Genomic DNA, 26,633 nt, shown 5'->3' with positions numbered 1-26,633 from the left:
CGTGTTCATCATAATCGTATCTTATAGATGCGTGTAATCGTTCAACTTTCGTTAGGTGATTGGAGATGGAGAAAATCAACAGAAAAATCAATTGCAATTTTCTTCTCACCAATTCTTTTCGAACTTTACACGTGGATACAAGTTTAAATATAAGGCATCAGTTTAGCTCGAATCGATTACTTCACGGGTGGTTTGTTTACGCATGTTGAACAGAGCACTGTTTTACGCTGTGGTTCGATAAATGAGAAAGAATAGACACAGGTGCAAAAAAAAAAAACTTAACTTACGCACCGTTTTGCTATTCCCCACATCTTTATTCAACAATATTTTGCTTTTTTTTTAGCGAAGAATCGTTTCATTGTGCTAATTTAGTTTTTTGCTAATCAATGCATACGATTGTAGTGTACGAAGCTCTAAATTTGCATAGTGGAATGTGGAGAGAGAAAACCAGAATTTAAAAATAATGATGCACTACACACCGGTATTTTTTTTTTGGGGTGGACATATTTTTTCTACTCAAGGAAGAAACTGTACGACAAGCAAAACACATTTTTGCATACGTTGTCGACCTTGAAGCTTTATTTGGTGTACAAAAAAAAACAATGCAAAATAAAAACAAAACGGGCGGATGATGAAATCTCTTCCACCAGTCGCAGTTTGGCAAACAAATTACCAGCCCATTCTTGTGAGATCCAGTTCCATCTGCCGTGAGACACGGGCCAAATGCCTAAACACACGGGAAAACCAAGGCGCGACCACCATAGAAACCAGTTCGATGATCTAATTCAAGGAGTGTTTTTCGATGTCGCACGATCGGCGCGGTTGTGCAAACCATCGCTTCACACGCGAAAGCGACACACATCAATATCCGGTCATCATTTCACCTGTACTCATTCGGATTAAGTTTGTATGCGAAATGTAATCTGCCGCTCGCATTTCGCGGTTTGTTGTATTTTTTAAATGGAATATCGCGTCCAGATCAACAGGGTGTCCATCACTAAAAACGGAGAAATACAAAGAAAATACAACCCAAGTTCGGCCCCTTTTCATTTTAAACACAATTTACACGTTCGTTTTTAGAATCTTTTATACTGTTTCAACGCACTGCCTTTTGTTCCTCTTTATTTCGCTGGACGTAAAATCGAACGATTAGTCTACATTATGCTAAACACGAACAGATAGGTTGTAAAACTTAAAACTCAAATACAACATCTACAACGTTTTTCTCCAATCGATCTATCTAATTATTTCATATGCGTATATGCTACTCTGTACGGTCGATTGTCTTTTATTAACAAAAACACGTTCTAGAGCTCGGCTTATCATTTTTCATCAAAAAAATACTCCTTTAACACAAGCCGTCTCGTAACATTACGAAAAGGATGATTTCTCATTGGTCATGGAACCTAACCTTAACCCCTCCACCGCCAAACTAGGCAAAGGGGCAAACGAAAGCTAGCATTATGTGGAATGAAACGTTAAGGCACCATGCATCCACTGTGATTCTTCGGTGTGCTCACAAGCAAGGCCAACCAAAATCTATTCGTCCCATATCACGATTGTTTTTTTCTGTAATGTAGTAGAACCGCTTTTTATCCTACTGAGAGAGAGAAATCGCGCGTAAGCTCAACTGAAAAGCACCCCGCGAAAATCGCCAAACCGTACAAATGTTACCGGATTGCGAGCTTTTCGTGTAAAGCGCATTCGTGCCCGTTAGTAGATGCTTTATCCTTACTCGGCCATCGTTTTGTTCGCTTATTTTAAAATCGTTCGTTTGCTTAAAGCTATAGCTGTACAATTCGTTTACAAAACAAACATAGAAAGCACGACTCGTTGCTAATTATACTAATAATTTAAAAAAAAACATTCATCAACACTTGTCTCACATTGCAGTTTCGAGCGGTTGCGAGTAACTGCGGCTGTCGGCGCTTAGCATGGGCGGCGATGGGCCCGTACCGTCAAAATTTGTTTCCAGCAACGCTTCCGACTTCGAGCGTGCATAGTTGCTTATCGTACTCGACTGCATCGTCGGCGAGGGATCCATGATGGGAGAGACAGCCGGCTGCTGCTCACCGGAAGACTCGTACAGCGTCTTTGGCCGTTGGCTGTCAGATCGTGGCGGTGGCAGTATGGACTCCCGTTCCCGTCCGGGGGTGGCGTACTTCTTCACAGCCTTCATGTACGAATCGGGCCGACGCATTTGCTCCGGTTCGGGTGGTGCCGGTCGCCGTACCTGTATCGACGGTTGCTGGTACACGTGGCCCAGAGGTGGTGCAGGTCTTGCCGGAGGACTTCTCTGCATGGCGTACGATGTGACGCCGGACACACCGGACAGGGATTCGGTTTGAGAATTACGCGGTTGGAAACTGCTGTGACTAACCGAAGTCGGAGTCGGTGGTTCGTACTCGGGCAGATGTTGTTTCAGCTCGTTCAGGAAGGAAAGCTTATCCTGCACGCGCATCGGCAGTGTGCTCGAGTTACCGTAATAATCGGAGCCTGTTTCTTCGATTTCTTCCTCTCCGCCCGGTGCGTGTATGATCGGTGATTCCTCGTTGATGGCAGTGCTAAGCGAATTGTTACGGGTCACACCGGAGTACGTGGTGGACGTGTCCCGGAAACCTTCATTGCGGAATGCTAACTCCAGCGCAATACTTCCACCGTGGCTGGTGTACTCAGGCAAACCGTACACTTTCGCCTTGGCCGGACTTGCGCCGTTTGTACTCGCAATGTACTCGGAAGGTGCGCCATTGCTTTCGCTGTAACCGATCTGACTCTTCAGCTGCTCAGCGTACTCGTTATTGTACTGTTGCTTCTGTTTTTGATCGTAAACATCGTAACTGGTTTCCGTGCTGAGGACACTCTTGTCCACGGACTCGATCGAACCATTCGAGGCCATTCGTTTGTAATCGTTCGTTGTAGCTGTTCGTAACGTGTCCGTCGATCGTGACATAGCCTGGAACGAGGATCAAGCAGATATAGAGCATTAAAATCAATACATTCCTTCGATAATCCAGCAGACAAAGAACAAGCAAAAAGTCTAAAACATCCAAACATTGATCAATTCACCAACATAAAACCAAGCCAAAACACAGCAAGCCATAAGACAATCAAAAATCCCTCACAAAAACTTACGACACCGTTGTCGACATATTTTAAACTGCTGTTGGCTGCCATTTTGTGTGCATAAATAAGTTGTGTGAAACAAATTAGCGTTCACAGGGCAGCTCTTGACAACATCATCCAAAAACCCGTTACCGAAACGATATGGCGATACTCACATAATTTCTTCTTCGGAGTGATCCTTGAGGATCAATGCTGTTGAGACTGCGCATGCTCTGGCGGATGCTATTGCGTCGCTGCAATCGCTGCGCATGTCGGTATCGTGACTTCTGGCACCAGCAAACACACACCACGCAGATCAGTAGAATGACCAACGCCAATGCGACGATAATAGCGATCACTTCGAAACTTGCCGTCCAATGGAGTGGATCAATTTCGACCTGAAAACGATAAGTTCATTACCTTAACTGCATTTTTGGTAAGTTACACTAAGAGGAAGTTCTCAACCCACCTTAGGATCAATTTCACACAAGAAAGCATGTCGATTGTGACACTCCTCTACCTCGACGTTCTGGTACAGGAAGGACGTACACCGATCGATGTAGTTGGTATCCTGCACCCAAACACGCTCGTAGTTCCGCAGGTAGCGCGACTGCTGCTCGATAAACATCCACAATGCGTTCGAGTCGCTGTGAATGAAGGGCAGCGAGGCGTTATCCGAACGGCAAAAGTCTCGTGCCTCTCGGAAACTCATCGGTGCTCCGACGTACATGTAGCAGGTATCGATTAGCAGCGTCCATCCCGGTGGGCACTTCCCGTCCAGCACGGTCAGATTGTTCATGTGCAGCGGCAGGAAGGATACCTCCAGCAGTTGCGGATCATCGTACCGATCGCGTATACGGGAGCTAACCGCTAACGTTTCGTTGTAGCTCCAATAATTATGCCGGGCGTCGATTTTCGTCTTCCACACATCCAGGGTGCTGTGGAGAGTAAACGGAACTCCATTAAGTAAGGGATATATTTATTCATTGATTGACCAAAAGCCACCCAGCTGCGAGCTGTAATGTAAGCGAACCAACACCGATTGCGTTTAAATTGTGAATACAACTGCACCTACCTATTCCAGTACTGGAAATCAAATCTGCCAGGGCGTGATAAATTTTGTGCATTCATTCAGCAGCCCACGGTTACGCAGAGAGGAGTTGCAGGAGTAGTTGGGTTTTACAGAAAGATACAGATGGGAAGGAGTAAAAGTAAATAACGATCAAAATAGCATGCAAATTTGGAAACAATAACACATATACACACTCCACAATGTAAGCCAAATGTCGTAACGGAAGTCAAAACGCCTATCATTGTGTATCCCCCGTCTACTACTTACTACTCCTTCTCATTCATTCAGCTACTGTTAGTGGTCGGTTAATGTTTTTTCTACAGTCTACAAGCCGCATACTTACATCGATCGGTTGACGGTTATGATTTCGTAGTCGTTGTCCGGATTGGCAAATATATTATCCACATAATGCTGTCCAGCCGTTCCAGCGACAATAGTCGCGCGGCCTTCCCAATCCGTCGCGACGTTGCTGGAAAAAGTACAGATTAATTGGATTCGATCGTCCTGTCACGTTTCGCTGCACGTCTGACTTACTCGTAAAATCCGTTGTGTGTGGTTGTCTGATAAATTGGAAGTCTCACGCGATCGAACCCAGACACCTGCACTATCCGCAAACCCTTGTTCCGGTGCACATAGTTGTAGGTGAAGTTTGAAACGACCTGCCGCAACACAACCACATCCCGGAAGGTGGCATCGTTCTGTGTGATGTAGTTGTTGTGTATGATTACCTCCTGATACGGGGAAGATTGGCGTCCGTCCACGTAGATCGCTGGCCTGTTGCGGTTACGCGTGAAGAGATTGTGATGAATCCAGCCACGCAACGATGTAGCCGAACCTCGAGAATCTGCCCGAATCGAGATACCACCCTGATTGGACTGGATCAGATTATTCTACAAAAAAAAGAGTTAGACGATGAGTATAGTTAGGAGACAGAGGGATAGTGACTTTAAGGTGAACGTACCCTGAAATGTAACGATTGCATATTCTGCACGTCGATTCTGATCGCTGACTCGCAAGAGGAGAAGTTTCCATATAGCTGGCGACAATTGTTCAAGATTCGGTTTCGCTCCAGTGTCAGTATGGGCGATACTTCACCGACGGAAGTGTACTGTAGCGCTCCACCAACGCATCCCTGTATCTCCGTGTTGGATATGTTGTGCTGTGCATCTCGATCTAGAATAATCAAAGGTGTTGACTTAATATCTCCTGTCTGCTTCCATTAAAAGGACTACTCCACTAAGCGCATTACTTACTAAATCCAATCGCCGAAATCGGTAGGGTAACCACTTCCGCGATGAAGCCGTGTCGTGCCGGTGCTCCGCTTGCAATCAGCCGTACGCTTAGCGCTGGTTCGATCGTTCGAAACAGTCGCTTCTGGTTGTCGGAATCAGCATCGACCGTTCCAATTAGGCGCGCTGACACGTTGTAAATATCTCCATCCATGAGCTGTATCATATCTCGCCGGCCGTACTCCTTCGAGTGGTTGAACAGATTGGACTGCAACAGGCGGAATCCGAGTGGTTTCACACGGTAGGCACTCTTGAAAATTTTCACACAGTTGACCGGATTATTGTCATATTTGTAGTACACCAGCACCCGCTCCTCTAGTGTGATCTCCTTGTTGGTGTCGCAGATGTCCACCAGCGAGAACAGATTGTACGGCAAATCGAGATCTTTTAACGGACTGTAGCTCGACTCATCGCTCTCCCGTCCTTCTCCAGTCAGCGAGATGGCGTTAATGCCTTGCCCGAGACTGCGCAAAATTTGCAAATGATTCAGATGTATTGCATTCGTTGGTGAAATTAGATTCACACCGTGATGCGCACAGTCTCTTATGGACACGGAACTAATACTGGGATTTTTGGCGATTGTCTGAATTGCGGGTGACTTCTCACCGTGCAGCATTCCGGCGCGGTGTATGCGTACGAAGTCCATTACGCTTTCCAGTGGCCGTGCCGTAGAATGTGTAAGGCTGTCGTGTAGACGATGTTCGTACATGCTCGCTTCGAAGTCTTGATTGGCAAAGCGCACTCCTCCCCAGTAGTTCCGCCGCTCCGGTTCTCCATTGCAGCTGATAAACACAAACTCCGAATCCCACTGACATTCGTGTCGTCTTCCGTAAAGTTGTCCATTCAAGCGTTCGGGACATTCCTCAAGCCGTAACTCATCGCCATGACACTCCATTGGTTCGACCCAGGACCAGATTCGTGTCAGTGAGTTCGTGTGGAACTCGATTCGTCGATCGTGATCGAAGAATACGTCCAACGGATCGTACCCCAGCTCACGACATACAACCTGAGCATTACGCTCCGTGAACCGTCGATCGCAGATCGGTATCCACTGCAGTGTCGTGTGGTTGTAGTATTCCAAGAAACCTTCCTTCGCCCGTTCGCTTTCTCCTTCGCCTTGCGAACAGTTTCGGTTGGTGCAGAGCCGTATCGAATCGTAATTAACCATATTCTCCAGTGAACGTTCCACCCGATGCATCCCCTCCGAGGCACTTTCTATAGGCTTCATTACAACTTCGGCATCTCTCGTACCGCGTGCTAGCAATGTACCTAGCACCAGAATTCCAACGTTCGGTGCGAACTCCATCACCACACCGGGGAAGATGCTGAGCGTCACATCAGGCATGACGGTAATGTCGGACCGTATGACGTACGGTTGCTCGCGTCGGTAGATTGATAAATCTTCCAAAATGCGTCCACCGAGCGCATCCAAATCGACTGGCGGACTGGGCCCTTCACTAACCGACACACTACCGTCGATCACGTCCTCTATCAAGTACGGCCGGTACAGTGCTTCCGCGTGATTGTTCCAATCGTCGAAATCAAAGATGCGCTTACGAATGTGCAATTCGTCACCACTTCCCCACCAATTTTCTCGCGCATCCAGATAATTCCGCAAACGAGCCGATTTTACACCGGCAATCAAATCATAATCTTGTTGGTTGTTGGAGATGACATTCCGATAGATTTGCACCTTCTGCACACCACCGAACCCGATCACACAGGTCGGATCGTTCGCATTGTTACGCTCGCCACGGATGAAATTCCTCATCGAGGATCGTGTATCCTTAAGCTCCTCATTACTTTCGATCTGATTGAACGCCAGCAAGGCCGGTATCTCACCAAGTATCTCGCTCTGACTGTCCGACCGGAACTCAACCATATAGCTACCATAGTTCCGCGTGATCCGATTGTTATCGATCCGCATTTTCTTCTCCATGCCTCGGAATCCGATCACACCCTGCGCACACACGTTCTCGGTGAAGATGTTCGACGAGATGTTAATGGCCGCGTAGTGTCCATCGATCAGAATGCCAAACTTGCGGTTTCTTGCCCACGTATCGTTGCCAAGAAACACGGAGTGTGTAAAGTTTTCGTTGTACTGCCAAACGTACGGTAGGCTCAGTTCCAGACCACCGTAAGAGTTGCTTTCCACCGTCGTGTCCTGCAGTACATAGTGGAATAGATTGTTCGACGAGCGCAAATCCTTGGAGAATTGTCTAATGCCTCGACCATTGTCTCGAACCATACTGCTGTTGATGTGTATCGTGATCTCGGAGATGTTGCTCACGTGCACATCCCAGAACGGCGAATGGATGAACACTGCTTCTTCCCGATTGTGGCTGATCTCACAGTTGATCAGCTTGATCGATTCGTTCGCTTTCCGAAGATACAATTCACCTGACTCACCCAGGTATCGGTTGTAGTATGTGCCCGTAATACCGCGGAAGTTGCGCTGGATTTTAGTGGACGATATCTGAAGCGTTGGCACTGGGCCGCGCACTATACGATTGTAAATGTTCTGTATCGGTGCCTGGATGGATCGAAGCACTAGAACTGCTCCACCGAGCGCATTCGTCCCACTGCGATACTGTAAGATCGCACCGTAGCTACTGGTCGTCAATGGGAATACCGACAGATCACGCTTGACCTGCCAGATGTCCGATTCTGTGCTCCCGGTGAGCGAATCGTGTATCCAGATGTTTTCCGTCGAACGATTCTCGATCGGATTCAGCAGCTGTATCCCGATAACATATCCCGGCTGGCACTGGATGATGATCCTCCGCTCGATCGGATCGTTTCGTACGGGTGTGGTGATGATGTGCTTAATCTGCCACTGGTCAATGTCGATGTTGGTGGTAGCGCTTTCCGGCACCAATATGGGACGATAATCCGAATCGTCCACGTTAAAGTCCGGTACCATGTTGAACCAGCTAGTAATTTCCCGCTGTTCTAGAGATGAAACAACCTGATCGTGATTGATACCCGATCCCCGGTTGTCCTTTATGATACTGCCTTGCACTTTCAATCCGAGCTGCTTAATACTGATACCATTGCCACGATTAGCGGAAAACTCGGAATTTTTCACATTGTTCACCGAAGTTCCGGCGTAGATGTCGGAATAGATGATGCCCAATCCATCCTGCAGGTTCTCTACCACGCGCACACTGTCCAGATTATGACGGGCGAGATCCATCTGCAGTGCAGGCTTGAAGGTATTGGTCACATAGTCGAATAGACCTGCCTTCTCGATCGTAACGTACTGCAGATCGGCTCGCTCGGCCAGCACACCGAACCGAAGTCCAGCCCAGGCACCTTCGTAACACCGCACGCCAACGTCATGCTCATGTCCGCAAGAGTTCTCAAAATCGCCCTGCGAGGCACGTTCCGCACGACACTTCGCGATGTCTATATCGTGCTCAGTACAGCGAACATTCGACAGCAGCACATCCTCAGTCGTTCCCGCTCCGGGAACTTCGGAACGTTGCAATCGCCAATCCATCGGATTTAGTGCCAACCCAAGCTGATGACACACGAGTGCCGCATTCGTGATGGTCCACCCGTAGTCACATACCGTGCCCCATACACCCTCCGTGTACACCTGCAGACGTCCTTCGTGGTCGTTTGCACCGCCCACGAGTCGTACCGGAACTCTGGGCGTTTGTGCTTCGTGCGGAATCTTTTCCACGATCGATTCCGTCTCGATATCCATGGCAAACTCTTGATCGTCAACGATCGCTTCGGTGGTATCGTTTACCATGACGGCTTCTCGCTTCAGCGTGAACAGAATATCGTCCGGAGCACGTCCTCTTGCCTCCAGCTTGCCCGTCACCATCATACCCACGCTTGGCGCAAAGTTAAGGATAACGCCTGAGTTAAGAATCAATTTTCCACCAGGACGCACGTTAATGTCACGCTCCACTGTATAGCTGCCGGCGGGTAGTACCTCCTGCCCGTCAACCTCTCCTCCAATACGCTCACTACCCTCCTTATGGAAGAATGGTACAAACTTCTGGTATTGGGCGATTGTCTGCGTGCCTGGATTGGAGTGATGAAGAAGGTACGGGAAGTACTCAATCTTTGCAAGATCATATCGATCCTTCCTGTGGAACAATCGATCATAAATCTTTTCCTCGTCCTGATTGCCCAACCAGTTGTACGTCACGTTCAAAGCCTTGCTCTGATCGGACAGCTGTGATCCGACCTCGTACCGGGACTCCTGGTTCGAAATGATGTTCCGGAAGACGTCCACATTGTTGGAAGAAATAACCACCGGCGCGGCGACACGTGATCGGGGATTCAAACGACCCTCACCACCAAGTCCTTCTCCTTCATCCTCCAACGGTCCGAATGCTTCCTTCACCCGATTGCCCTTGACAAAGTTTCGCGTAAACAACATCCACTGCGTCTTGCTGTCGGTGTTGGGCGAAAGACCTAACGATGCAACGTAGATACCTTCATTGCTAAGGAAGTGATTATGCTGTACGAGCAATCGTACTGGTAATGGACGGAACTCTTCTAATGGTTTGTTGCGAGTCAGCAGGGCTCCGTACCGGCCCCGAGTAAAATGGTTGTACTCTATCCTACCGTCAAGGTTAAGGATCGGGTTAAGTACCACAGCGATACGATGTGAGTGTTCAAAGTTGTTGTGTCCTATCTGAAGTCGCGTACGTTTGTTGTCTAAAGTTTCGAACCAGCACGACTGAATGTCGACCGCATCACTCGTACTATCGTTGAACAGGTTACCGGTTACGTTCACCCACGAATCTCCACAGTAATTCCCGTGCAGTACTCCTATCTCCAGATTGCGCCCGATTGTCGAGTACTCGATCGTGGTCGTTTGGTTAAACTCCAAAAATTCTTGCCGATCGGTGGTTGATTGATTGAGCCATATGGCAAACCCGTACCCACGGTTGGCTTCAATGGAGCTACGCGAAACGTTCCTGTTGCCACCGTAGTACGTAATGTTGATGCCATCGCCCTGGTTATAGTTGATCGTCGAATGAGTCACATTAACATCACCCGCACCGCTTGTAACGTGCAATCCGGCTGCGTGCCGATTGTTGCTGATCGTAGTCTCGTGCACATGAACCTGAGATCTTAAATTGTCTACCGCAATTCCACGGCCTCCATTGTCCACCACCATGCTCTGCGTTACATTCAAATCGTACGCCTTGGTAACACCGGATGTTACGCGGAAGTGTGCCAGTACGGCTGATCTTGCATCGGCCCGTAGCTTGATGAATAGTTTTTCCCTCGTACTGGTGACACTCTGGGGACGCGTGGAGTTCCGAACATCCCACGCAGCCAGCAGACGATCGTTCTCCGACATTCCGTCATACACGGAGATCTGAGCCGATTCGTTCCTAGCCATCTCGAAGTACACGAAATGCATCGTCAGCACATACCCAAACGCAGTTTCGAACGAACGGGCACATTCCTTGGGCGACAGAGCAAACGGTGACTGTTCGAACGAGAGCTGCAACGGATAGATCTGCCAAGCCGTTGAGGTAAGCGTACAGAAATCGAACACTTTGCTACGATCCGTCCGTTCGTCCGCTCGCAAATCATGTCCCACGTAGCGAATCCCATCGGCACCGTTCTCGCTCACGGTAACACCCTCGAGATGGGCAGATCCGTAGCTCGAGTTCAAGAAGATGCCGAACCCTCGGCTATGGCGTACCGTCACATTACGGAAGCTAAACGCAGCGTCGTGTTTCGTCACATTAATCCCGGTGTAGGACGAGTGGTCGATCGTTACGAACTCCAGCACCGGCGGTACACCCAGCACACTGATGGCAGCTTCTGCCGATCCACCACGGCCCGTCCCGGCACGCACGATGTCAACGTGCCGCAGCTGAGACAACGATATAGAATCGTACAGGACGTGATTGTACGATAGCGTCTCTTTGCTTTCCGCATTCTCAAACTTTAGACCACGCCAGTGTGGCGTCACCTGGTCGAACAGTGGCAAACACTGGACCCCGATGTCACTGTGGTAGTCGCACACACCCGACCCAACCTGTTTCGAGCTCCAGGCACAGTCGAACAGTGAATTCTCGGTACCGAGACAGCGCGGTTCCTCGTACAGCAACCTGGGTTCATAGTTAGAGATCCGGTCCATCCAGTTCCAGAACCGGCCTCCCTTGAAGCCCAACTGTCGGCACGTGGTTTCGTAGTCTGCGATGGTCCAGCTAAAAGGGGTAGCAAGCACTAATATTAGTATTTCTGGATGAAGAGATCTCGATCGGGGAGGATACGTACTTTTTAGAGTTGGAACACACCGATCGCCATTTGCCGTTGTTCAGCAGTTGAAGTCGTCCGGCGAGTGGGCTGGGACCATCCACCAGTCTTACACCGGCTTCGCGTGGGTCGGATGGAACATCCTTATAGCCCGTGTCGGGCATCGTTGTGAGCGTAATTCTATTTTCAGCATTACCCTGAAAAAGAGGAAATAGTATTATAACAACGATAAAGCAAAGGAGAGAACTAGTGATGGATGTAAAATTCTTATTTTTCCGGAGTCGGAGTTGTGGAGTCGACTTCGGGTCAACTACGGAATAATTATCGACCTGGGAGAGAGCAATCTCAGATTCGACTTTGGAATACTACGGAACAATGGATTTGACTTCAGCGTTTTGTGTTTTTAGTTGAACCCGGTTGTCAAAGTTTTTGACACAACCTCCTCATCTGGAGGATCGGAGCTTGAAACAAATGACGGGAGAGGGTGCCACCAGCAAGGCGATAAAAAGGGCTGAATTCCGAGGATCGCGCCCTATTCCTGTTGCAATCCATAAAGAAGAGTAATAAATTTTGAACGTTTCTAATTATAACGAGGCTGTTAAAAATCTACTTATAAAATCCGAATTTGCAACACCGGTGTTTGACTAATGACTTCAACCCGGAATCCCCGTTAATAAAGAAAACCTTATTCAAAAACACAAAACATAAATTACTGCACAACAGATACGTGCGTTTTACAGTTTCTGCTTTGTTTGATGTAAATAACTGTCACACTTTTGTCTTTTTGTGCAGGTGTTGAACATAATTCTATGTCTGACCGCAATGCAAAACAATTAACCACCAACTCAAACAATACAGCAAAAATAAAACCCCTCGCACAACACAAAGCAAGCTACCCTCGATAATAATGTATGCTTACAAAGATTATTTTTTATAATTTTTCAAGCCCTACACTACCCTTTCACCATTTCTTTCCATTGAAGCCGGCCAGCATATGAGTCAGTTTCGTTGGATCTCCCGGCACGTTTTTGCGCGCGCCATAGAAAATTGTGCCGGTTTTTTGAAAAGCTGAACTCACGCGTCACACACTCGACGCAGTTGCATAATAAAAGGTACGGTGGTTAATGTGCTTCAAATGCAAAAAAAAACGACCATCGACGTAAACAGACGAAGCTTTTTATGGGTCGGAATGACAGAGGTTGGTGAAGGTGTTGCGGTCAACGTCGATGATTTTTTTTATGATGGTGGGAAATGCCACCACCGGTGACAATTCCGGACATGGGCAGAAAAGTTAATTAAAACACGTTATGTTTTATCAATCCATTGCTTTCTCTTTCTAAATAATTCAACGTACACATACTTCCACCACTGTGTAATTGATTCACCACCCAATTGCAAGCGAAAGAAAAAGAAAGTCTTAGACGCACAAAATGTATTTGCTGCCGGGCACGTGTTAACGAATGTTAACACGTTTTTCGCGCACCACCCGCTTTTGTGCGCTAAAGCAGCTGAATAATTGCGCTTGTTCAAACGTATCTGTTGCTGCTGCTGCTGCAGTTTATGTTGCACCAACATTCGCGTTGCGATCGGATTTTCTGACGGTGAGTGTGCCGTGCGCTGCAGCATTCCAACAATTCTATTACAACCGTCGCTTACTTCTCACCGGGCCCGGTACGATGGCGTCTCCGGTGCATGTTTTTTCCTTCTCTCTACGGCACACGGTTAATGTAGGTCAGTAGAGAACGCTGTAAAACGATACCATAAACGCCGTATGAAGCAGCAAGTTTTCGTACGGTTGCATAGCTTGCGATCGGTTGTTCATGTTCGTACCGAGGCAAATGTGGCAAAAGGTAACGAAACATGCGCAGTTTTAGGCAAACCAATTTTTACCCACGAGCGCGATGCTCCCCTCTGGCGGTTGGGCAACTGTACTTTTTATGTTTAAATAGTTTATGGAACTACTGGCCTTTAGGTAGATGATCAAGAACCATTAAAAATAGGAACAACCGTTTAACTTTAGCAGTTAAGAGTGAGGAGAAGCTTTGAGAGAGGTGATCGTGCGGAAAGCTTACCGCCAAATATGCTCAAACGCTCACAAGCAACAACATAAAGCAGGAAAGAAAATGCCGTAATTGTTTTTCTTACAAATGGTTTTTGAGGTATTTCTTTCCCATCGGCCGGTAGGGCTTGCATTGTTGTTGAACCATCTCTATCTGGCCAACACACAGCCAGCATAATTATTGGTCAATGATCGTTTCCAAATTACCATGTAATGATAAACCGTGTCCCTTCATTAAGAGGAAGCGGAAAAAATACTGCAGAAGAATGATAGAAATGGTTTCCAAATGGGTAAACTGTAGTACCAAATTTCTCGCACATCACCACCAAATAAATGATGGGATAATAAATCACAAGCCTTTACATAGGTTCCCTTTTTGGAGTGGACGGAATAGAAATTCAATCCCATTATTTATTGGGGAGCATTTTTCATCTCCATACACACAAACACACACCTCTTTTGGACTGTAAATGAAGCTAAATATTCAACACGACATTTTGTTTTCGTGAGCATTAAAGCATAAAGCGAAAACAGTAATGAAAAGGTGAGGTTTAATGCAACAGGTGGCACATCCGGTGGCATACCTGTATTTATGCTCTCGATGCACCGTACCAAAACCGGTTCTCGTTAGCTGATGTCTAACGCCACACGGCATAGTTCTGCTGGAAAACGAGTGTACTGCAAGTAGTGTGTGTCACAGCCATTGATCATAAATATGCAACGAACCATATGGCGCCACGCATGGCATCTCCGTGTCACGAAGGGAACGTTGCTGTATGCACTTTGAGTAGTACAGTTATGGTAATATTTATAGGAGTGGAACACATTAAGGGAAGATCAACAAAGAGAAGAGATTTTTTTAGATCTATTTAAAGAAAAATTAACTCCTGCAGTCGATGGGCGGTATTTTCATCCAGGTGTACGATCTAAAGGAAATATGAATTCATCCCAAGTGCCGATAAAATACAATAACAAATCATTCGTTATTTTTAAAAGGAAAACTGTATGTCACCATCAAAATTGTTTGTGGAGAGATAAGATATTTATTTATAATTCCAGTATGGCGTATCATATCGCAGGTAAGATATGATGAGGATTTTTTTTTCTTTGTGATCTGCATCCAAAATGTAAAAAAGCCCGGAAGCTTCAAGCACGAGGTTGAATTAAACCCCAGACAGAAATAATCTTCCCTTACCACGAAACGCAGCATGAATCATCACCGATATCACACGTGCCCACTTCATCGCATTCATGCCAACCTGCACACGCAAACGATCCGTCCACCTGTTTGCCGATGATTCAGAGGGGGTCTTCTCTCACAGATGACTAACGCTGAGCTGATGACGATCATTTCCGATGGAAGGTGTTCGAATTAATGGCTCCATTGACTGGTCTATATTCACCAATATACGACCCTCCATCTAGTCGCTAGTCGCTAAATCAGCTGTGTTATGACGTCCCGCACAAGCGGCCACCGGGAGGGATGGTCTATTGTTTGTGGAACCATTGTCAATTTTCCGATTCGATGATGATGTGGTTATGGCACCGGGCTTCGGTACTGTAAACTTCAATGGGTCGTATTTTTTGCCGGAAAGAGCACACAAGTTACGCACCACTGATCGTCTGCTGATTTTTTTTTTCTATTCGAATGATCATGATCTACCCAAATGCTGGGGGTGTATTGGGGGGTGAACAACCCCAGAAATCACCTGTCGGTGGATCGTGATTGCAAAATGAACAGAATGACGCTTTTTCACAACAATTGGCGGAAAAGAAAGCACATTTCTTGCCTGATGGACCACACCAGACAACAGTTTTTTTTTGTGGCACGTTTGGAATATTGAATGTCGCAACCAATCGCCCTTTCAAAAAAAAGATGATGCAAATGAAAAACACTCACCCCTCACGCAGCGGATCTCGGAAAGAGAGCGCGATGTATCTTAATTAACGATGCTTGACCGCTTTGAACTCTAGCTGATCAACCCCCTCTATTACGCTCTCTGCGTGAAACCACAACGTCAATTAGTTGTTAATTTCATTGTGCCGTTGCTGCTGAACTTGCATCGCTCTGTTCTTTAAACCCTTAAATCCATTTATGCGCCTTCTTCATCAATCTGACCCTACGATGTCTAGAATCGCAACGCAACATTTATGGTACGCTGGAACGTCTTGTCACGCACTTTGAAAGGTCGGGGTTAATTGATTAACTACGTCTGGTAGGATCACTTCTTACTACGACTGCAGGCGTGAAGGCGATTTTATGAATGAAAATCCATGCGACCATGTATCACTTGTGTGGAGAGATGAATCGAACGTCCACGACATCCATGTAACGGACGTGAAAAACCTACAATACACTTGCTTTTACTCTTGCATCATATTTGCTAATAATCTGTGAAGTATTGTTTTAGGAAAATATTTTACCCAATAAGACTTTCGCACACTGAAAAAGTCATCGTGAAGGTTACACAATTTAGTACAATGAACAGCTTTCCAAACACTGCCCGTAAAAGGTATAAGGAAGGGTAATAAAACTATCATTACACAAATCCCTTTATTTGCTCATCATCTTCCTCAACAACCTCAAACGCTCGTATTGGTTTATGGTTGGAGCGGGATATAAAGGTGAAAAATGCGCAAAAAATCGACACCATTACTAGCAGCGCAGATTGACGGCTTAGTTTTATTGTTCCCCACGGCGATGCATAAATCAGCTGCTGAGAAAATTGCATTCAAGCTCGAGCTTTTCTTTACAGTTTGTGCATAATGGATTAAATTTCACACACGTTGTTAGACGCGGAAGTGGTGGATTATATGGTTCGATTTTGTTATGTAAAGCTTTGGAGTTATTTTTTTTAAACAAAAAAAACCTGTTTTTGTTTTAGAAAATTTTTAAAATATATTTTTTTTCGATAATTAAAAAGCACTTTGTTTTCCAATATACTATTGAGATTAAGAGCTTAATGATTATATAATAAATAACTACTTCCTTCAAATAAATAATTATGAGGAACTATAACAAACCTTAGATCTACAGTCGAAATAGCGCAATTATCAAAGTAATTGACACCGAAAAGCCGAACGCTTCCTTCAAAGGATGTTTCTATTACACTCAACAGTTAACCTCAAGGGTTAACCAAACGGTCTGTTTTAATCTAATAATCACCTCCCGCTGTACGGGAAAGATCACATTTCATTGCTTCTCCGGCACCGGAAAGAAGTTTCGCAATAAGAGCATCTTAAGTGGACAACCGCTTGGATGCGTGGAATCGCGCTTGGCCAGTAGAGTCAGCAGTTCCAGCTTGAGCTAATTAATTAATTTTATACTTTCAAATTTATCTGACCCACGTGATCACACCACCACCATTTCCAGCCAGCCATGATCATGCTTGATCGTCGAGGCTTTAGCTTAAAGAATTTGTCAGTGTGCGCGTGCCCGAAAAAACTCACAGCAAAGTGAGAATAATTTCATGGTTGGCGCTTCGCAGTGATGGTTTGCGAGAAACTTGCAGGGAAAGAATTTTATCCATTTCTAGTCGAAAGCATTCGCCGCTTAACGAAACGGAAGAGGTTACCACGTTTTACGGCCGCTTTACTGGATCGTTCCAACAGGGTGGAAATCATTCATGGAACGCTGCCCGCTTCGATTGTGCCAGGGACATTGTCGGAATGGGTTTTGTACCTTTTCGACTTTGAAAGCGTCAGCATCAGAAGCGCAGCAAGATGTGCCCGAGAATGATGAACTCTTTTTGACCGGCAACTGTGAGCAAATCGGGTGATGTCTGTCACACACTCTGGGCTGTGGGGCCTGGAAAATCTTCAAAGTGGATCGACGCGTGACGAAACTGATTAACTGCACCCCATGGAACTGGGGCATGGTTTTGTGGGGAATGGATGACTAGTGCCCTGGTTCTTGTTCTATTCTGCCCATGACTCGGAGCTCTATGAATTTCTTACACGCTGCGGTGCTTTTTCAACGTAAAATATTTAATTTTGGGGAAATGGCCGCATGAAATCAATTATATTGTTCCACTAAAATTGAAGTTTAAATTGAGCTTCTACGGAAATATCGGGAGAAAAACACAATCTTGCTATTGAATTGCTCCAATAAAATTCAATTTAAACGGAAAGATCTCCTCCTACACAACAATGGAAACTTTGTAGTTGTTCTCTGGACAATAGCTAAAGAAATGTTTATTCTTCCAGTCCAATCAAAGATGTAGCTGATAACGCTATGTTGGATCAGATCAGTTCAATAATATTTACCGAAGCATTGATGACACATGCCGAATTCCTTTCGCCTTCATAGCGTTCTGGCACTTCTTGAAAGTAAAAGTGGCACGCCCCGGCAGCAGTACAGAAAAAATGGGTTTATTTGCGTACAACCTGTTCGTTTATTTGAGCGTAAATGCCATTCCAAAGGCAAGATAAAATTCACCCGCAGACAACATTTCAAACCCTAGCCTACATACACTCACTGCCAACGGTGCGATAAACGGCTGTGAAGGTGTTGATAACAGTCTCACTGTTGAGGAAGCACCAGTACCCGGCCCCGTAATCGGCAAAGGCAAACGAAACAGGTGGAATTAATCAAACATTGCTCAACGTAGCTCAAACCGACGACCCCCTTCGGGCAGGTTCTCGCCCGGTCCAGGCCAGGAACAGTGGGTTTGCAAGATAAGATAAGCGCGGGGAAGCAAACAGTGAATCGAAAAGTTGATCGGCCCTTACCATTGCCACTATGGAACCGCGCACCGTTATGCCAACCATCGGTGCGAAGTGGATCGTTACACCGGCCTCGATGATGAGCCGCGCCCGACGTTCAACCTCCAGGTCGGTGCGCATGGAGTAAGGACTCTCGGACGCTCGGAGCACTTTCTCACCCAGCACCACATCTCCACCGATCTCCGTGTACCGAGCGCCGGACCCGACCACACTCTGCTCGCCCTCCATGTAGTGTGAATCACCGGCAACACCTTCGCCATCGCCGTGATCCGGCACGATGTGGTTGGTGATGATTTCCTTACTGGTCGGTGCAGCCACGTGCTCGAAATCGCGATCCGGATGATGGAGCTGATCACCGAAATTTTCCACATCTTCCTCCATCTGACACTGGGCGGGTATGAGAACGCCCGCTAGTAGTAGCACCAACACTGTAAGCACCTGGACCAACGCCATCGATCCGCATTTTAGACGATTTTTCCATTGTTTCACAGTCCGCGCACGACTGTGGCTTTTCATGGTTTTAGCACTGTTTCACAGCTCCAATTGCTCGCACACTTCTCCCCTATCTCGTTGGGGGGGTGTAGATATATCACCTGTTTTCACCTGATTGATACGCAAAACACACTCGCTACCGATTGTACGCCCACGGAACAGCTTCTGATCACCTCCAACATTCCCATGGGATGCGAGATCGCATCACCTAGCACTGCGCAGCACAGAAACCCCAAACCACACACTACGGCACAAAGCAGCACACTACCCGTTCGAGAGCGACAGACTGGAAACACTCACGGCCAATTCGTAGTAGGCAAACGCACACAACGCCTATCATATGCCCTGCAGGAGTGAGAAGAGACGAAGGATAGAAATTAGAGACATGAATCTCACCATTTTGATAACGCAAACGTTCAGCAGTAGAACAACACACCGAACCAACCCTTATATGCGATAAGTGTGCACCCCCTTTTTCCTCGACCAGAGAACGATAAAGACACGCACACCCTGTCACTACACGGCACGGCGAATGCCTTTCAATCGCTGCCGGGCACACACTACCGTACTCACCGCGTTCCAAAGGTGTGCTTGAGATGTTTATGATGCAAGAGTCTCTATACCTAGCCTACACTACACTACTGTTCCCTCTACACACCGAAGGGTGAAGATGTAAAGTATGCCCCAATCGGAGAAAGAAAAAAAAACCGGTTTACCGATTGATGCTGGAAGAAAAGCCGAAGATGAAAATGAAATGCCTCCGACTCCCTTTAACGGTAGCAGAGCTTCGGGCGAGTTTAGCGGCGAATGGGTAATGGAGAAGTTATTTCGTAATTTACTCTCACCCGCACTGACCGGAAGCAAACCGAACGGTATGGGTGGTATGTACAGTACAAATTAATGTGCCCGGAGGAAGGAGGTTTTTCTTATGGCCAGACGAAAAAAAGGAAGAGAAATTCGGACGCAATGATCGCTAGATGTAGCGAGATTTAATTGAAGGGACCATTTTACCAAAATTCTATCGGTGTTTATGGTGTGTCATTTTAATAAATTATTGTGTATTATATTAAAAGAATTCATCTAAAACATAGCTATTTCATTATGGCATGGTGGCAGCGGCGCCAGTCTTCACACGAACGGACCGGACCAAAATCCCATCCGGAATGAAAAGCACTTAAGTTTTGTTATTGCAATTGTCTCGAGAAAGAGAGTGATTTGGACATTATCTATTTCACGTTTGTTGAATAACTTCAATAGGAGACTAATGATTACTCTGAGTCCAAGAATAAGCTCCTAACCACTCGGCAAGATCTTCAAAGACTCTTTTTCACCAAGGATTTTTCCTGCAGTACAATAGTACTTCAAAACTCAATTCCTATCTTGGACATCTCATAATGGCTCTATATAATCTTACCATCCAGTATTTAAATCAGATCTGAGCCTTTAAAGATGTTTAGTCTAAAAAGCTGTATCAATGAATGTGAGTACTTCAAGGCCTCATTCGAAACTAAACAACGTCACCTTAAACCTGTTAATATTGTCATAACTTGGCTTAAGAATAGACCTTGTTGTGTGTGAGATCTCCACTGAAACTGACAAACCACTAATAACTTCAAGCCCTACTGAAAAAAGTACACCCGGGTGCATCATTAAGGCGACAAACCATTAGCTTCTCGTGTGGAAGTAAACACGGTTAACCAGCCAAGCGGCTACTCAATGTAGATCATCGCTTTTCCATCGCGTCACCAATCCGTTCTCGCTGCAGTTGGCTAGCCATCATCAGCACAGTCTTAGCTTTGTCACCATATATTTTTACAACCCCACCGTACTGAAGTGCGGTCGGGTGCCGTTTGCTAATGGCAATAGCAACGATGCAAAGATTATGATGATTGACGACACGATTGACGCCTCTTTGCCTGCACTCGGCGAACCTGATACCTGGCGCACTCTAATGAGATCTGGCAAGGGTAGCGAGTTGGAAACACCTCTGGCAACGGAACCGGCCATTGGGAACAGCGCGTGGTGAATATTGAGATCTTCCACACCAAATCTGGGTCGTTACGCGAAGCCATTCGATGTTTGATGTTTGGCACTTCAGGAGCATCCGCTCTTCCGGCCACCTAACCCCAAACGTACGGACGATCGGAGAAGAGGGTGTCGGTATGACCTGATTCCATGCGATCAGATCCGGACTCGAAAACGAACAAACGGAATTGGGTGGAAAAAGAAAGAAAACTCCGTGGAAAATGGAATGGATAATGCAATCATGCAATTTCTACGCATGGGCCATGGAAATATCATTGCTGGAAGATCTGACCCGAGAGTGCTGTACTCTTGAGCTACTGCTCCATTACTTTAGCCACTCCAAGCTTGGTTTTCATTTTGTGGCTCGATTGAAGGCGCTAAAATGATGTATGAAGATCTTAAAAATAGTGTTAAGGTGTGAACAAATAGGATACATATTGTGGAATTCCACGTGAGAGATTTCAGGCAACGCGATTGTGATGAAACCACTGAAGTGGCGTATCCATCTTTCACGCTCTCCCTCGGTAAAAGCTATGATTGACCACAGGAGACAAGATGGTGAACGTAGCCATGGGGACGGTGAAGCATTTTTGACAATACGATGACAATCGTTTCCTAACGAACCGAGCGGGTGCGATCGTCTTCAGCCGGGGAAGATCACGTCGTAGAAAGGTGATAAGCAAAAACGGTGACCATTCCGGTGGAAAATCAATTTCCAACACAAAGTCGACCCATCTTTGGAAGGTTTATTTTTGTTCGTTTTTTTTTATTTCCTAGCCATGTGGTACAACTTCCACATCCATTTATTCGTTTCATTGACCTCAAAGTTCGTTCAATGCACCTCTGTTACAATCTCTCCAGCGACCGCAAAGCGGGGTAGACACCAAAATGGACGACAATGGAGCTTGTCAGATTTTGGGAAAGCCAGCGGAGAAGCGTGAAGAACGAACCCAAAACCACCGGAAAATCGTGTTAAACTCACGAACTTTAGCCTGGGCAATGGAAAGTTTGCAGCTGCAAATGAAAAGCGTTTCTTACGCTCTGCAGTTTCGTGAATCTATCTGCCGGTAGGGATTGTTGGGCCGGGTTGCAAAAAGGAAAGCAAATGGCAAAGCCGACCGTGATGTGGTATTCATCACGATATTATCACTATCGCGATGGAAACAAAGGAAAACGCGTAGCAGTGCAGGGAAGTTGCCACCATGCAAAAGCTTACAAAAATGCAAACAATGAGCTAATGAAAAGCGGGGTTTTGGGGGGTTTTCGGTGTGTGGGAAATGTACGATGAAAGTGTAGCATTTGCCGGCGTAGTTGATGGAAAAGATAACAGTTTAATGCTTAACGTATTTTAAAGGCCACATCAATTGGGGTTGGAACAGTGATCTAATCTAAATGAAAACCACGAGTAAGCCAAAACTACTTCCTTTCAGTTCAACGTTTTAATTAACGAATTTCTTGTCCATCGTTTTGCTAAACTATCTGCGGAACATTATACAATTTTAGCATAATTTCCGCACCACATTAGCGTAACTTGCTTGTTGCTACCCGTGTTTACAGATGCTTTTTTCTTCCAACAGCCTAGATAGGGAAAGTTCCGCGAAAGAAAAAAAATTAAGGCAACGATTAGTGCTTTCCGGGGCACAATTCCAATTCCATTTGCATTTCACGGAACGTGCGTCTCCGTACAACCCGAAACCGATCGACGGCGGATGTCGCGGACAAACCCGGGGTGGATCATATTTCTTCTCACGCACGCAATGGCTCCGGTTCCCTTTTGTGTCCGGGGTATCGAATTTGTACATTTTTTTCTTTCCTGTAGCATGAGACCTTCCCTTCCGCTGGAAGACGTCGAACCACACCCAACACGGAAAGCTTCTCGTCAGCAGTAACTGCTACGTGCTGGAATGTTATCGTTAGTTCTTTATTGTAGACAAGCATTCCCGGTGTTGCTCTGGAACGCTATCAGTAGCCAGAGCTATTAATGCCACAGAGATATATGGAGGCATCAGTCGCCCAGTCACCTTTGCCACCCGGTATGAGTAATTATCGTCCAGCCTTTTCCATGTCCAACGCTCCTCCGTAATAGTATCGTTCATTCGTTCGCTCGTATTCCCAACAGGGGATGAATCAACCCCGCATGCAGCGCGTCGTGTCCATGACGATCGACACGATGGAATTTAAAACTGACACCAATGACCTCGTGTCGATGACGGCGTTGCCGTATGTCTCGAATGTCGAATTGAACTACAACGGAAATGTCTCACGACGTTCCTTCGTTGGGGGAATACATATATTGGAAAGGTAAATTTGCTGCTTGTTCGCACGGGTAATTGTTTCAAACCGATTCCTCCGCTAACTTCGGCTGGCATCTCCAATAAGCGTTATTATATGTATACAACAAACATTGAGCTTGTTTACGTTTCGAGAAATTCAAGGCATCTCCGGTTTTTCAAGAAAACGCTCCGATCGAGTTGGCAAAAATACGCTAATCGATCGTTTTCTCTCCACAAAACTTTGCCGAACAGCGCAACGGATTTTTGGATGGGGTTTTTAAACATTTAAATTTATGTATTTTCCCCTCTTTTTGTTGTAAAGATCGTTCGTCTGTCGACAGGGAACTACTAGGGAAGCACACAAAGAATCCGTTGAAGCTTTCTTAAGACGCTTCGACGAGGTAAAAGGGGCGAGAAAGAAACGTCTCGATAAAAGGTGGGATGCAAGAGGGAGAAAGAGAGAGGCTTGTGTACGAAGGCCACAAACTTGTTTGCCCAAGAGAGACAGGATGTTCTAGAAACGTGTTTTCAAGCCCTCATCCCTTCGGTGAGGATCACTTCCCCTTCCCAACGTTCCGCTTACGTTCTGTTGCATTCTAGCGTAGGGTGTTTCGAGACGTTTGACCAGAGAATGACTTGCGCACGGACGCGAAACAGGACGCGCTGTTCTCCTGCCACTCTGCATACGCAATTAGCAGCAAGCCTGCGATCCGCTGCAAACTTGTTTTAAATTGCCTTCGTCATTATGCCGTTAGCAGAGTCGGGGGATAGATCGGTAGATATTTGTCCCGGCTGGCAGCGTTAGATGGAATTCGCATGAGCTTCGGGCGGATAAAGCTCCGTGTGTGTGCGATCCTCAAATATAATTATCGGTTCATTATATACTTACAGCAAAAAAAAAATAGGGGTAAACAATTTACAAAACCTTCCATACGCGTACGTTTGACGATCACTTTGTTTTGTATAAAGCAAAATAACCATAGAAAAGCTGAAGGACAGTAACGGTGCAACGGCTGCAACGGCTTTCATAACATTTCAATATTTACGAAGAACTGTTGCAAACAATTCTACCACAGTCTGGGGGCCGGTACCGGTCACTACCAGTACAAAACAGATTTCCTTCTCTAGGGGTGAAAAACTACCCTCCCATCCAAGCCGCCCCTCGGTTGGGGTTTTGGTGGCAAACAACGGGAAAATACCGAAACAATAACCAGCATTTCCGCACACGAAACAAAACGCGGCTGCCTGCCGCGAAACTCGCACGGGTGGAGTACCATGGCTGAGGGGAGGGCTTTTGTTTTTGCCTCTCCACTAAGTGAAAAGGTACACCGCGAAAATGTGGAGGGGAAATGCTGCGAAGAAAAGGGAAAGCCGGCGGTATTGGTTGATGGTATCCGAACAAAAATAAATACAAACTCGACTGGGGGGGTTTTTGGACGAGGAATCTACTTTTATGCTTTCTGAGCAAATGGAAATATGTTTGTTGTGTGAGAGCAAATTGATTCGAATGATCAAACTATCGGAGTTCACAGAAAATTAGAATAACTCTGGCTTTATATGTGATAGAGTTTATAGAAACATCTTTCAAGAACAAGATGGAGAGATATTTAGAGATATTTTGAAATTCCTCAAATCTATCATCTGTCTATCATTTATCTCTACGTTTTCAGCAAAAAATCATGTTTTTATGATGTTTTTTATATTATTTTTAAAATATATAAAACATATAAATTAACAAAAATAAACAATTATCCGATACTAGGATATCTTTAAGCAAACTACTCTCAAAATCTTTCAATACACTACTTCATTTTCAGTTACGCAACATCATCTTGACTAGCCTGAAAGGACACATGTCCTTAAATCAGCTGTAGGAACCATCAGTTAACGCTCGTGGCAGATAATCACGTCGCCATTGATTTTCTTTTTTCGTCTACACGGTGGACATTAAATGCGCAACGACCTAGATACGTTAAATCCCCATAGTAACCGTCACTCCCTTTCCATAACTACCACCACCACCACTGCTGAGCGTGCTGTGATGCTCAACCACAGCGCATATGTCATGGGGTGGCATGACTCACACCGACAATCGATCCAAGATTGGCGCCACCAAGGTCAGTACTTATGGTCGGCCCATCACGGCGGGACATTGTAGCGCTCACAAAGAAGCTGTGTGAAATCTCGGCAATAATATTGCGCTTGCACTCCACCCATTCGTTCTCACTCTCGTGCATACAGCGATGCGAATGGTGTCGTTTAAATCACTCGCAAACGACGCGAGTTTGCAGTTAGAAGGGATTGTAAAATTGCTCATGGTTGTATACATGCCTAAAAAGGGCTTTGTTTCGGTTTTGGCGGTCATGCAATGGTGGCTTTGCTAAACGACCACGGGCCACGGGTCGGCCTGCAATTTACTATCCGTCACAGATTTACACACCAGGCGACGAACCCTACCGAAGCAAAAACAACCCTTAGTAACCTTTAACTAGCGTAAACAAAACAACATCTCAAAAAGCTTTATCACACTGAACTTTATCGTAGAAAAAGCCTAACTATTATGTTTGGATCACTGACGGCGTCACTTTGGCGTTCTTTTCCAGATTTCTTCTGCTTTGCGTTTTATCCTTCACTTCATCTTGCACAAACAAACGCGAACAAACACACACACACACACACAGACTCGTTCGAATCGTGTAAAAGGGGATCCAAAACACGTTGGACCACGGGGTTGATCGCCACACTGTACACACATAACATTCCGACATCATCGAGAAAACCTGTTCTGGCACCGTCTCGCTCTACACGAGGGCAAGGGGACGCTAGTCAGGGGGAGAGCAAAGGTAAGAGAACCACCTTCGTAACTGACCGCAAAAACACTAACACACACACACGTGCACAGGTATCGGGATGGAACAACACAATAAAGAAAAGTATTCACCTTTCCCACCCATTTCCCCAACGAACCGACACTCATCCCCCTGTAGATCGCCCGGCACCGGGGGTTGATGATGCTTTCCCCATTCACCCACCCTCTTTTCACCCTTCGCTTGCTAGATGGTTGTGTGGAATCGATTAAAGATGGAGGATCTATGGAACATGGTGATGGGTTCGTTTTTTTGTATTTCGTTGTACACTTACACTTTTGACTTATGGAACTCTACACAAACGTTGTTTTGCTGGATACTTTTTCCTTTCAATTTCCACTAAACGTCGACCACATCCTTTTTACATCACGTAGTAACCGTTGACGGTTGATGGTGCCACATTCGAAACGGCACGTTGTGGGTGCGGTCGTTGTTAACCGTCGGAAAGAAGCCACCCAGACCAACGCGGGACGAAACAAACAGAAC

The 26,633-nt window shown here is 46.0% G+C and overlaps 1 protein-coding gene across 2 annotated transcripts; it reads right to left on the bottom strand.

Annotated features, from left to right (window-relative positions):
- Positions 1–1,085: 1,085 nt before the first annotated feature.
- On the bottom strand, positions 1,086–19,006 carry LOC128300151 (protein bark beetle). 2 transcript variants are annotated; one of them, XM_053036116.1, is made up of 10 exons: positions 18,497–19,006; positions 11,728–11,903; positions 5,428–11,657; positions 5,136–5,347; positions 4,709–5,064; positions 4,518–4,643; positions 4,178–4,201; positions 3,572–4,040; positions 3,279–3,500; positions 1,086–2,953 (listed from the first exon to the last, which is right to left on the bottom strand). In XM_053036116.1, the coding sequence occupies exons 1-10, from the start codon at positions 19,004–19,006 to the stop codon at positions 1,883–1,885; spliced, it is 9,396 nt and encodes a 3,131-aa protein (XP_052892076.1). In that variant the 3' UTR covers positions 1,086–1,882. The 2 variants fall into 2 exon arrangements, with proteins under 2 accessions (XP_052892076.1, XP_052892077.1); XM_053036117.1 differs by lacking the exon at positions 4,178–4,201 and having other exon boundaries at positions 18,497–18,905.
- Between the last annotated feature and the right edge of the window lie 7,627 nt (positions 19,007–26,633).

Source organism: Anopheles moucheti, chromosome 3 (genome assembly GCF_943734755.1).
Source record: "Anopheles moucheti chromosome 3, idAnoMoucSN_F20_07, whole genome shotgun sequence".
NCBI classification, from domain to species: Eukaryota; Metazoa; Arthropoda; class Insecta; order Diptera; family Culicidae; genus Anopheles; species Anopheles moucheti.
This window is presented reverse-complemented; position numbering and strand designations above follow the sequence as displayed.

What these genes read in the sequence shown, in the direction of transcription:
- LOC128300151 (XM_053036116.1), bottom strand. Translation starts at nt 19,006, where the DNA reads ATGAAAAGCCACAGTCGTGCGCGGACTGTGAAACAATGGAAAAATCGT. An exon ending in GCGGTTCCATAGTGGCAATG is followed by an intron (nt 11,904 to 18,496) that starts GTAAGGGCCGAT and finishes CCTCTTTTTCAG; the next exon opens with GGTAATGCTGAAAATAGAAT. An exon ending in GTGTGTTCCAACTCTAAAAA is followed by an intron (nt 11,658 to 11,727) that starts GTACGTATCCTC and finishes TACCCCTTTTAG; the next exon opens with CTGGACCATCGCAGACTACG.